Source organism: Grampus griseus (genome assembly GCF_964374135.1).
Source record: "Grampus griseus genome assembly, chromosome: 6".
Taxonomy (NCBI): Eukaryota; Metazoa; Chordata; class Mammalia; order Artiodactyla; family Delphinidae; genus Grampus; species Grampus griseus.
In genome coordinates, this window is record NC_139000.1 from 69,387,469 (window position 1) to 69,400,868 (window position 13,400).

The window sequence follows — 13,400 nt, forward strand, 5'->3', positions numbered from 1 at the left end:
TTTCATATGTTTTATTTAGTGGAAATAAGATTACCCATCTTTTATAATTACATTTCCATTACCTGGTTCTTATTGTCACAAAATATTTAGTACCCTTTTTATATACTTACTGGATAATGAGATTCTATAATTCTCTCAAGAAAAGTGAATGATATACTGAAGGTACAGAAATTATTCTATTAGTCAATTATTCACATATATTTTAGAACTTCAAAGGAAGGAGCATTTTTCAAAAGTAGAAGTGATGACATATATGATTTATAGCAATTAGCAATAATAATTCAGTAATAAATAATCTGAAGCATCACTGGTTCTCAATTTTCTTGCCTTATTTAAATGATTTACTATATTTTTGTACCTTTTATCTCCTTTAAGGTATGTATATGGCTTGATTAGATTTTTTTAAAAAGGAATATGGGGCATTATTTGTGAAAACGAAGGTCTATTCTGTTTTCCTCAGGGCTCTCTTTTAAACCATCAAAGTCCAAATAACTTGTGTAGTATTAACAAATACTCTTTCAGGGTTTGGAAAAATGTTTAAATTTCTAAGTGTGTCTAATGTTTAAGGTGGGTCTGGGGACAGGGACATCTCTCTATAAAATAAGTTATTCTAGAAAAATACAGACCATATTACACATCACTCCCCTCCCACAGATCAGCTGCTACTTGGGAACTCAGAAGTGAAAAGAAATATATGTAAATGGATGTAATTTAGGTTAACAACTTTGGTTTCTTAGTTTAACAGAATCTACTCCAGTTAAAATCCTATTTCTCATTAACCTTACAGGAAAATAATCAGGTTTAACACAATATAAACTTAACTTGTGTAAAATTCACAGCTTTGGTGAAACAGGTCATGAAGAGTATTCATACTAAAAACAACATGTAAGAAACACAGACTGCTGTATATGTCAAGAGTTTTGGGGAGGAGAGCAATTATTGCATGTCATGGATTTTTATGAAATACTAGGTATTTTTCCACCTGTGTTGTGTTTACTGCAGCTGAATCCACAGCCTCTCCTTTATTATGTCACATCAGAGTGCCATGCTTCACATTTTCTTCTTTTTAATGGGAAAGACTCTGACGACGTCTCTTCTTTCTGAGTAAAGATGACTATAGGTAAAATACATACCTGATGTGGAGAAAGAAATGGCAAAAATTAAGACTGATTAACCATCTCTGTGGAAAGAACCATGGTTTTGAAATACAGAGTGCTGCCTGGAGTCCAGGGAGGAGGCACTTGCAAAGGAAACTCAAAGAAGGAATACTTAAAGAGTGTCCAGATTTTCTGCAGGAGAAGTAAAGCAAACTCCTCCACCTTACTGTTCTGTTTATTGCAAGGAAGGAACTTTTCTTTAGCTCTCTCCACTTCCCCTAAAGTTTTACATTTGTCTTCTCTTTTATGTGTTGTTCTTACATACCTGATAGTTGTTATCTTCTAGAGGTAATAATTACCTTAAGGACTTGTGAAGGACTTGTGAAGGTTAGAGCTGGAGAAACTAAAATTTAACAACAGAAGTCTGTTTCCCAATTTTCTGGACAAATTAATTAATTGATTAGATTTTCTCAACTGTAAGTTTTTGTCCTATATATTTTTCTTGAGCCTTTAGCACCTACTCCCACCTGCCTGCTAGAAAATGCTAGCACATAAGGGCAAACAAACAGGAAACAAAACAGATATAAATGGGAAATCCAGAAATAGCCAAGTTCACTTAGTTTGACATCTAGATTTTCTTTGTAGATGCTTGTGTTTGTCGTGAAAACTTTTATATTTCATACACAAAGCAGTTACATTTTCTGCTAGTAAAACTGTTTTTGTTCATACACTGCAAACAGTGATATATTTGATCTCATCATGACCTGCAAAAAGCATTATAACTTCTAAATATTTTACTAACAAGGTCTAGTTCATCATGTCAGCCTTCTTTTACCATCTCTCCCATGTTTACAGACCTTTCTACTAAGGTAGATGGCAGCACAAACCAAAAAGCACAGAAAGAATGCAAAAACAAAACAAAACAGAAAAGCCACTTACCTATAAAGAGCATCATGAGATATATTTTCAGCACATATGGGAAATAGATGGATAAGTCAAAGGGCAGCTTTGTGGAGTAAGTGCCAAATGATTCAAAATAAGGCAGTGACTGATAGATGGCAAATGCTGTTTAAAGAAAAAAGGAATCATGAAGGTTTCCCTCCTTAACTTGCTACAGAGATGTGTATATATGTATGCATAGTTGAAGGATATTCTGAATTTGATAATGACCATTTTGTGATAATTGCTGAATCCTTTTGCCAAAGCTATAGTTTGATATAGAAATCTGCTGATCAGATTGGCAAGGCCATTATAGCAGTGTGATTTGTTGAATTTTGTCCATTTTTTACTTTATTATGCCTACACAAAAATAGTTTACAGTGTTTCTTTTTTTTACTGAGGTATAGTTGATGTACAATATAAGCTTCCAGTGTACAACAGAGTGATTCACAATTTTTAAAGGCTATACTCCATTTATAGTTAATATAAAATATCGGCTATATTCCCTGTGCTGTATAATATATCCTTGCAGCTTATTTATTTTATACATAGTAGTTCGTACCAAAAATTGTATCTCAAAATACCTGTCCTCTTAGCCACAAGTAGGGGTTACAGACGAATGAACATGGAAAATGCTTCATATATTCTCCTCTTGGAGTTTCATAACACGCATTGGTATAGCAGATTCTGTCAAGTTCTGCAATAAAGAAACTGGTTTCACCCATTTCCTCAGCTTAACTGGTCTTGGAATAGCTCTTTCTTCCTCCCCATCCCAGCAGTACTTAATAAAAATTCTGAGGAATCATGTGAGAAATGCTGGCCTAAATTATTTTGAGGGAGGAGGCTCAGGTCAAATAAGAAGAGATGGACATTCTATGAAATTGTGTCCCATGTATAGACTTTGTATAACATTTCATGGAATAAAATGATAATGTACTATGGTTATATAAGATGTTCTCATCAGGGTAAGCTGAGCGAAGGTACATGGAAACAATGCACTGTTTTTGCAACTTATTGTGAGTCTAAAATTATTATTTTTTAATTTCTTTTTTTTAAAAAGACAGAGGAAAACTCAGGCACCCACAGCTGTTAGAACCAGACAGTGGAATCGGCACAGAGTCTGCAACTGACACTAAAGCATGCCATCTAAGATTTCCATGGGCAGCACCTAAGTCTCTGGCATTTTATTAGTATAGTTGATTTGATTATGAATATGAACTTGGTTTTTGTCTTATATTATCAGATGGGAAACTATAGTTATTAAAAGATATTAGAATTATCAAAAGTCAAGCAGGTTTTCTTAACTACATGTTTTTATACTTTGGGACATTTGAAATATATAGAAATATATAAAGATAAAATTACTATGCTCTACCACACAGAATTAATCATTATTGATATTTTGTTATATGTGCTTTCAAAATTTTTCTGGATAGACTTTGTTTTTTAATTGCAAGAATAAGTTTATGAAACTAATTTTAATAAAAGAATATGCATTTTATGGCAACTATATATAAACATGGCTTTCCTAAGAAAGGACAATGTTTACAATTATGGAATAAAAAGAAAAGTTTCCTATATATTTATTCATCCCTATTTTTAGGAAAATATTAGTCATATTGCTACTTTATTCCTTTATATATTCTTTATAGTAGTTTTCATATTATCTAACAAATGAATGTACTTAATAAATAAATGTTTCAATGAGTGATGGATTTTGTTCTCAAATAAATGGCCAATCCATTTTTTATGGTTTTCAAGAAGATTATTCCCTAGATTCTTTTGGCATAGTCTATTTGGAAAAAAAACAGATTTTAAAATTATGTCTAACGTGATTTACTATAATATAAGCTCCTTTTCTCTGCTCACTGGTAGATAGACAACGTGTGGTTATATCATATATACTTTATAATTACTGCCAACATCACCATCATTTTATGTTAAATATTTCTGTATGTTGTTTTCCCTTAGTTACTTAACATGTGCCCTCTTAATTTCTTTATGCCTTCGGTTTTCAAAAACTTTTATCATGTCTGTTTCAGAGTTCCCTACCAGTCTGCTAAATCCATTACAGAGGGAAGCATATACTCCCCAAATATCCTCAAGCTCTTTGCAAATTGATGCTTTTAATTATTTGAGTTTAAGCTTTAGGTTTACATTTAGGCTAAGCAATTAGCCTACTTCACATTGTATTTAATAATTCATTGTTTATTGAGCATGTGTATTGGGTGCATAAGGCAAAGGAAGAAAGAAACAAAGACAACCCCAGATCCCCAAGGAGCTTAGAGGCTAGACAAGGAAATAGACATTAATCAAAGAATCACACAAATGTCTAATTACAACTAAGATAGGTCTTACAAAAGAGATTCATTGGGGGAATTAATGTTGATGAGGAAATTGAGGAACGCTTCCCTGAGAAACCAATGACTCGTCTAAAGGTAGAGTTAACTGTCACTGGCAGAGAGTAGGCAGCATGGTAGATGGTAAGTGGGAAGGCTAGTCCAGCCAAGGGGGAACTGAATTTCTATGCATTACAAATAATCACTGAGTCACTAAATGTTAAATCCCCTTTGGATGAGTAAACAGACTTAGAGAGGTTAAATGATTTACCCAAACTCAGCAAGTTAATGAAGTTAAAGGCCCTCAGATGTCCTCATTCCTCATCCAATATTTTGTCTACTGTGCAGAGCTGCTTCCCCCTTAACTTGACATTTTAATGTTTTGCTTCTTTGCATCAAGGGAAGTATGCCAGGAAAGATAACACCTAGTCAGCTGAACAGTAGCAAAAATAGTAACTTAATCATCAAAAAGTTTTGTGAATCATCATAATAGGATTGCTTTTGCCAGTAAGCAATACAGAAAAGTCACTCTTTTCTTACCTTCAGCGAGAACACACAAAGGATAAATTGGCATCCATAGTGTTTGACTGAGCCATGTCAAGACAGCATAGGATATTCCAATGACTGATAACATGCTGTAAGTGTACCTGAAAGGAGACAAGTTTGCTCATAAACATCATTTGCTGCTGATGTCTGGGAAATAGGAGAATACCTTACTGTGTAATTGAATACACAGATAAAACTGGAGAGTATGCAAATTCCTTACTTTATTTCCTGTAATGTAAGCAGGAGAAGAGGTAAATAATGGAGAGAGAGGAACCGTGTCAGTCTGGCTTGTCTTATGGGGTGGATCACGGATAATTATAGAGGGAAGAGAGAAAAATGTATATCTTATCCCCCAGCAAATTACAGTTACAAGTTTCCTCAAATAGTGACTTCAATTTCACTCAGAAGCCAAGCCCATTTTATGCACAGGCTAAGTTTTTAAGACAGACAGACTTGTAAATATCTAGGTAATGAATTTTAAAAATAAAAAAAATATGTGCCATCTTGTGTGAATAATTAAAGAACTGGCCTTAGGAGCTTGTTTTGGGTATAGGAGTTGGTTTTAAACCTGTCTTTATGATGTAATAGATGAAGTAATCAAAATCTTTTCATTTCTCAAGCTTAAGCATACATCAGCATCACTCAGAGGGCTTGCTAAAGCACAAATTGTTAGGCCCTATCTCCAGAGTGTCTGATTCAGTGGACCTGAGAATCTGTATTACAAACAAGTTCCAGGTGACGCTGATGCCACTGGTCCAGGGACCATACTTAGAACTACTGGAATAGGCAGTGCATACATATGGCAAAACAAAATTCAAAACCTTGAAAACATGAATGCAGAAAAGTAAATCTTTCTCTCATTCCAGGACCCTAATTCCACTCCTCAGAGGCAATGACCAATGCCAATTTCTCATATATTCTTTCCAAAATATTTTTGCATATACTTACCTATGTGTATATATACTATATATAATATACATCAGCAGTGCAAGCACTCACCAAACATAGCATGTTATCAAACTTTTTGTTCTTTACCAATATAAGGGAAAAATGGTATCTCGCTGCTTTGATTTTTTTCTATTACAAGAGTAGGTAAGAATTTTTTCATATGTTTAAAAATCACTTCTGATGAAGTCCAATGTATCTCTTTTTGCTGTTGCTTGTGTTTTTGGTATTAAATCTAAAAATCCATTGTCAAACCCAAGATCAAAAACATTTACCCCTATGTTTTCTAAGAGTTTTATAGTTCTATCTTTTCCATTTAGATTTTCGAACCATTGAGTTAATTTTTGTATGGTGCAAAGTAAAGGACCAAATTCATTCCTTTGCATGTGGATATCCAGCTGTCCCAGCACCGTTTGACCAAAAGACTATTTTTCCCCATTGAACGACCTTGGCATCCTGTCGAAAATCAATTGACCATAAATTTGAGAGTTCATCTCTGGACTGTCAATTCTATTCCACAATATATCCTTATGTCCATTATCACACTCTTGATGTGTGCAACTCTGGTTGCTTTGTAGTAAGTTCTGAAATTGGGAAGTGTGAATCTTCCAACTATGTTCTTTTTTGAGATTGTTTTGGCTACTCTGGGTTCCTTGGGTTTCCATATGAGTTTTAGGATCAGCTTCTCAACTCCTGCAAAGAAGCCTGCTGGGATTCTGATAGGTATTGCATTGAATCTGTAGATCAACTTGAGGAGTGTTCCATCTTAAAAACATTGTCTTCAACCCATAAACACGGAATATCTTTCCACTTATTTAGATCTTCTTTAATTTCTCTGTACAGTATTTTATAGTTTTTAGTGTACAAGTTCTGCCCATCTTTTGTTAAATTTATGTCTAAGTACTTTATTTTTTGATGTTTTGTTTTCTCAATTTTATTTTAGGATAGGCCATTGCAAATGTGTAGAATACAATTAATTTTTGTACAGCTGACCCTTGAACAACACAGGTTTGAACTAAGTGGGTCCACTTATATGCCGATTTTTTTCAATAGTAAATACTACAGTACTACACTATCTGGGGTTGGCTGAATCCAGATGCAGAACCTAAGATACAGAGGAACCCTGTATACAAGGGGCCAACTATAAGTTATATGTGGATTTTCAACTCTGCGGAGGGTCAGCACCCCAACCCTTATGTTGTTCAAGGGTCAACTGTGTATTAATTTTGTATTCTACAACTTTGCTGAACTAGCTTATTCTAATATTTTTTAGTCAATTCCTTATGATTTTTTATATACAAGATCATGTCATCTGCCAGTAGAGATAATTTTACCCCTTCCTTTCCAATGTGGATGCTTTTACATCACTTTCTTGCCTAACTGCCGTGCCTAGAACTTCCAGTACAATGTTGAATAGAAGAGGCAAGAGTAGACATTGTTGTCTTATTCCTATCTTTGGAAGAAAGATCAGTCTTTCATCATTAACCGTTATGTTAGCTGTGGAGTTTTCACAGATGCTTTTATCAGGTTGAGGAAGTTGCTTTTCAAAAAGTCATTCTATGGTAAATTGGGAAGATAATTCTGCCCCCATTTCACAGAGGAAAAAAATGAGTTTTAAAAAGGTTCAGTACTTAGGAATTTCACTCCTAAGAGAAATGAAAACATATGTGCACACAAAAGCTTGTACATGGATGTTCACAGCAGCATTCCTCCTGACCAAAAAGTAGAAACAAACCAAATGTCCATCAACTGATAAATGAATAAATAAAAATTGGTATATCAATATAATGGAATATTATTCAGCCATAAAAAGAAATAAAATACTGATACCTGTTAAAACATGGACGAACCTTGAAAACGTTATGCTAAGTGAAAGAACCCAGTCACAAAAGGCGCATATTATATGATTCCATTTATATGAAATGTCCAGAACAGGCAAATCCATACAGACAGTATGGTAGTGGCTGCCAGGGCTGGAAGGAAAAGGGAATTGGGTGCGACTGCTAATGGATTTGGGGCTTCTTTTGGGGGTGATGAAAATGTTCGCAAATTAGACAGTAGTGATGTCTTTACACATGTCTTTGAATACACTAAAATCGACAAATTTTATACTTTAAAAGGGTGAATATTAAGGTTCATGAATTATCGCATTGCTGTTATTTTTAAGGTTGTGTGATTTGCCCAAGATCACATAGCAGTGGAGGTGAGGTTCATACTGAGATCTTCCACTTCTATGTCCAAAATTCTTTCCATCACATCACGATACCACTCTCAATGCCAAAACCACTTTGTTCTCTAATGGGTCTACTGAGCTTATCTGAGACTGAATCGACACTGAAAGAGTTGGGCATACCAGAGAATGAAACATCAGAAAGCCACAGTCCCAAATGAGGCTCCATGTCTCATAAACAGAAAGTCATGGGCTACAAAACTCCCTGAAGTTTGCCCCAAGTCCACAAATCTTTCAGTTAAAAGTGAGAAATAACTAAGTTATATATAACAAAGAATTACAGTCACTTTAATTCAACAAAATATTTCATTAAATTCATTCTACTTAGAATATCTTAATTCAGCCAAGTTATTGACAATATAATAAAGAATTTATATAACCTCAGCTAAAATGCTAGGGTTCTTTTGTTACCCATCCACATCCAGATCTTTCAAGCAGGAGGGACGGTTCTCATTTGTGAGAGCTTGAAGTAGCAGTTAGGAGCCTCTCAAAAGTGAGCCACTGAGCAAACGGCTCAGCAATTTTACACCATTGCTGGTAGAGATAACACACAAAGTTTTAGAATTAGAAGGAAACATAACACCATCGGGAGCAAGGGTTCTTAACCTGAGGTCCAAGGATTCCCAGTGAGTCCATGAAAGAACTTCAGTTATTTGAACCCGCTGGAATTGTATACAAATATGTTTGTGGAGGTGTGTTTTTTCCCCAGAGAGATAAGGCCCTATATTTATAATATTCTTGAATTCCAAGAAACCAACTTTGTAAATTGTGACTATGATAGAATAAAAATCTTGCTTTGCTTATTAAAGTAACACATACCAGAGCAATTGCAAAGAACGCCTTTCATTAGCAACAGCTGCGAGGTTTATTCCAAATTGGTGTATGCCAAGTCTTCTGCTGGGAACCTGATGCAATGATTTGCTCTTGATACCATGGTAGGTTTCCATTATCTTTGATATGCCCATTATGGAAAGCACTAAAAATACATTTCCATATCAAGATAAAATAATATGAAAAGGGGTTATGTATTTTTCTCTCATTCAGAGTAACCAAATGTAAGCAGCTATTACTGGCTTCACTGTAGAAAGCAATTTGGCTTTGTTTTAAGAGATTATTTTGCCTCCTTACCTAACCATATCCAATAGATTCCAAAAGATGAATAAAACACACACCACGTATTTCTCTTGGACTTCCTCTTGACTGGTAATCACCACAAAGAGGATGATTATTCTCTCAGTGAGCTAACAAAGAAAGAGAAAAGTCAAGAATTAGGATCATCTGTTAAGCGGGTAGGTAATTTTCTAATTTTAAAAACCAGAGTTCCTCTTAAAAGTATGCTTTAAGGGCTTCCCTGGGGGTGCAGTGGTTGAGCATCCGCCTGCTGATGCAGGGGACATGGGTTCGTGCCCCGGTCTGGGAAGATCCCACATGCCGCGGAGCGGCTAGGCTTGTGAGCCGTGGCCGCTGAGCCTGCATGCCCGGAGCCTGTGCTCCACAACGGGAGAGGCCACAACAGTGAGAGGCCCATGTACCACCAAAAAAAGAAAAAAAAAAAAAGTATGCTTTAACTATAAATATATATACTACACAGTTAACATGATCTCTGAGGGAGCAGGGTTACAGATGAATTTCATTTCTTCCTTTTTGTTTTTCTGCATTCTCCAAATTATATGTAATGAATAAAAAGATAACATATTTCATCTGAATCAGGGCATGTCCCTTCTTGTGATACATGCACACATGGTTTTTACTCACTTTGACAAGCTTTTATTGAGTGTCCACTATGTATCAGATGCTAAGACTACATATATAATGAAAGCATGGTCCTTGCTACACAGGGTAGCAATGGTAGGAGCATGTGGGGCAGTAACTGTAACACAGTGTGAATAATGCTGTCATTTAAAGGGCTATATATGGGAGCACAGGGGAGGGAGATACCTGTCTGAGAAAAAGATGCGGAAAAGATTTATCGAGGCAGGCAACATTTCAGTTGGATCTTGAGGAATGGACAGGGGTTTGTCAGGTAGACTGGATAGGAGAATGGGCATCCTAGGCCAAGGGAGCAGCCTGAGCAAAGAGGCAGAGGTGTGAAAACACACAGTGTGCTGGGGAGTAAGGAGAACCCCTGGGGGCTAGAGAGGAGGTGCAGAGAAGGGAATCCTAGGAGATAAAACTGAAAAGGTGTTGGGGGCTGGGATGTGAAGAGTTTTGAATGACAGGCTGAGAAATTTCCATTTCATCCAACAGGGAAGCCCCTGTAGTTTTGGGGGTTTGGGGGGGTTTGCTTTGTTTTTAGTTTTTTTTGGTGGGGGTGGGTGGGAGGTGGGAGAAAGGGAGAAAGGGGATGCGAAATAATATAATCCTAACCCACATAAGCTAGTGGAAAATGAAAAGAATTCAACAAATTCATATTTTTCCAAGTCAGTAAGCATCTATAAATCATTAAGAATGCACACATTTATGGCTCAGCTCATTACTGACCTCAAAATATACATTCCTCTTTCCAATCTAATGTGCCTTCTTATGCCATATTAATATACTTTGTACACTCTGCGTTTTTTGTTTGTTTTTAATAGAACATTTTACTTTCCTCACAATGGTCGAAGGAAAATATCCATGAGATTGAGGGAGCATGTTAGTGATAAAGGAAGATGAGGGCTGCTTTGTATTTTTCAATAGCTGTCTATTTTTAAAGCGGATCAAGGACTAAAGACTGGGATAATCTATGACTTAGAATCATAGGTTGTTAGTCCTGGAAAATCACCTAGTGCAGAGAAATCCAGGATTTGCCAACATTGGGCCACATGATCAGAAATCCACACGTAGAAGCTGTATCAGCGTGTTTATAACCACATTGGTGAGTCAAGAGGGCCCTTGCTTGGCTAAGGAAATTAGATATGATTCAAACCTTAGTCAATCAATGGAAGCTACCTACATGGCTGTTTTTCTTTTGTCAGTCTTTCTTTACAATGCCCTAGTTTCTTGATTTAACCATATTTATATAACGAATTAGACTTAACTGCAATGATAATTACCGAATGATCCAAGCTTGCTGCTATGACACCCGGCAGCCTTCGGATACAAGATCTTAGCAGCAAACAAGTATTTAGGCACTGCCTAATCCTACATTTGATCAGTGCCTACTAATTAGGAAAATTATCTAATTTTTGTCAAAAATCTCAGGAGATACACACATGAATGCATATACACATATTTCTAATTACATGGGTGACTACTGAAAGAGAGAACATAAGCTACCTTTTGATAAGATGGCTCTCTAAGGGCCCTGCTAGATACTTGCCCAACCCCACCTTTTTACAAATAAGGAAACTGGGAACCAGAGAAATTAAGTGACTTGCCCATACTAGTGGCAGACCTGGAAACATATATTTCCCAAGTCTCCTGGTTTCCAGAGTTGCAGACAATCCCTGATTTCAGGCTGCCCCTCAACTAATGAGTAGGGAGGGAAAACTCTCCTAAAGAGAGAGACTGGAGCTGCACAAAGAAACTCACTCTGTTTAAAATCATCACACGAGGGACTGTGGCATGTTAGTGATGGTAACCTGACTGCGGAGAAATCAGCAATCAGCATGCCCCCCAAAACACAACCACATACATACAGGAAGGTATGTGAAGGTCCTCCTCCCATACGATGTCAGTCTAATTAATAAATTATCTGATGGTTATTTAAATCTAACTTGACCATTCAATGGTAATACAATGGGAGAATTTAGGGGGCGATATTCTTAAATTGGTAAAAAGCCAATATTTATTAGTTACTTTGTGCCACGTTCCAAACACACGCCATCTCATTTAATCTCCATAACGACCCTAAGAAGTGCTATTGTTATTATCTGCCTTTTACAAAGGACACTGCATTTTACAAAGTGAAAGTGACTTGCCTATAGATATGAAATCAAAGTCTAGACAATGTCATTCTAAATTCCTTGTTCTGAAACACTAAGACATTTTCACCTTTGTTATTTTATAGGCTACACCCTCGCATAATGTCTATGTTATAGTCTATTCTCAAAAAAAAAAAAAAAAGCCTCTGCTGAAAAGTTAAACCTTAAAACAAGAACTTACTTGATTTTCTAAATCAACACCAAAATAATTTTGAAGAATAGACTTTTAACATTTATTACTTTTCTTTACATATAATAGTTTGACCAGTTATTTAGAGCTTTACACTTGGGAAAACTTAGCACTTTGTCATTTTAAACAAATCCTATGAGAACATGACAATTACTAATGAATGGTCTTGTAATGTTTAGTGCAACTCAAACAGGCAGAATAAAAGCACAGTAAAAACACTGTAACATAGGCCAAATTAAACATGTTGGTAATGTGGTTAACTCAAAAATTTGGTAACTACAAAATAAAAATATTTTGCATTTTTATGTTCTATTTGGGAATCCTGAACTCCAGATTAAGCAATGATTAAAACTGTTACTTTATAAATGGCATCTAGCAAATTAGTTATAAACTACTGAAGGAGTAAAAAATCATACTTCAACTATAGAGAGAATTTCTACAACCTTAAAAATAAATTAGTTTTAGCCTCAAAGACTATTATATTACTAAAAGGATATCCCAAACTATTTTAAACCCTGTAAACTTTTGTTGAGAAGTTCAGAAACATACCCTTAAATGTTCAAATCACCACATTCTTCTGTAAGACAAAAGCATCTAAATACTATTTATATATTTTTACTTATTCATCAATCAATAGATATTTATTGAGTGCACTATCCTGAATCCCGAGGGGTATAACACCATGAACAAGACCAAGTCCCAACCCTCATGGTGTTTATGTCCTAGTTTGTGAGATACACACTGTAAACAAATGTAGCATAATAGTTGAGCGTTCAGGAAAACTAGCCCAAATCCATATTTTTGCTCCACCATTTACAATTTATGTGAACGTGGATAAGTTATTTAACTTTTGTGTAAAGTAATTATACTGGAGATAAAAATAAGCATAATTTAATGTAGTGATTAGTATATTTACAGGAAAATACATTTTTCTATATAATCAAGACTATCAGTGAATAAAAAAGTTAATCTCAGAATCTTTAAAATTATACTGTGAATATAGATTTATAACTATCACACTAAAGAACTCCACTGATCAAATGCAAAAAATACCAGAAAAATCGAAAATCTTACGTACAGAGTGAATTGTACGTAATAATTCATTATGTACAGAGTGAATAATTCATTGTCAGGAAGCATCAAAGTTTTGGGAATCTCATAGCACAACACTATCCGCAGTACAGTTTTATCTCTAACAATATAAACCTG

The 13,400-nt window shown here is 35.4% G+C and overlaps 1 protein-coding gene across 1 annotated transcript in view; it reads right to left on the reverse strand.

The window, feature by feature from the left end:
* The window catches only part of HACD4 (3-hydroxyacyl-CoA dehydratase 4), a 22,502-nt gene continuing 9,102 nt past the window's right edge, over positions 1–13,400 (reverse strand). The window contains exons 4-7 of the mRNA XM_082656699.1: positions 9,225–9,337; positions 4,916–5,022; positions 2,037–2,162; positions 1–1,133 (exon numbers count right to left, since the gene is read on the reverse strand). Of these exons, the coding sequence (XP_082512825.1) occupies positions 1,051–1,133; positions 2,037–2,162; positions 4,916–5,022; positions 9,225–9,337 (429 nt within the window). The 3' untranslated portion in view covers positions 1–1,050. The remainder of the gene's footprint in view (positions 1,134–2,036; positions 2,163–4,915; positions 5,023–9,224; positions 9,338–13,400) is intronic.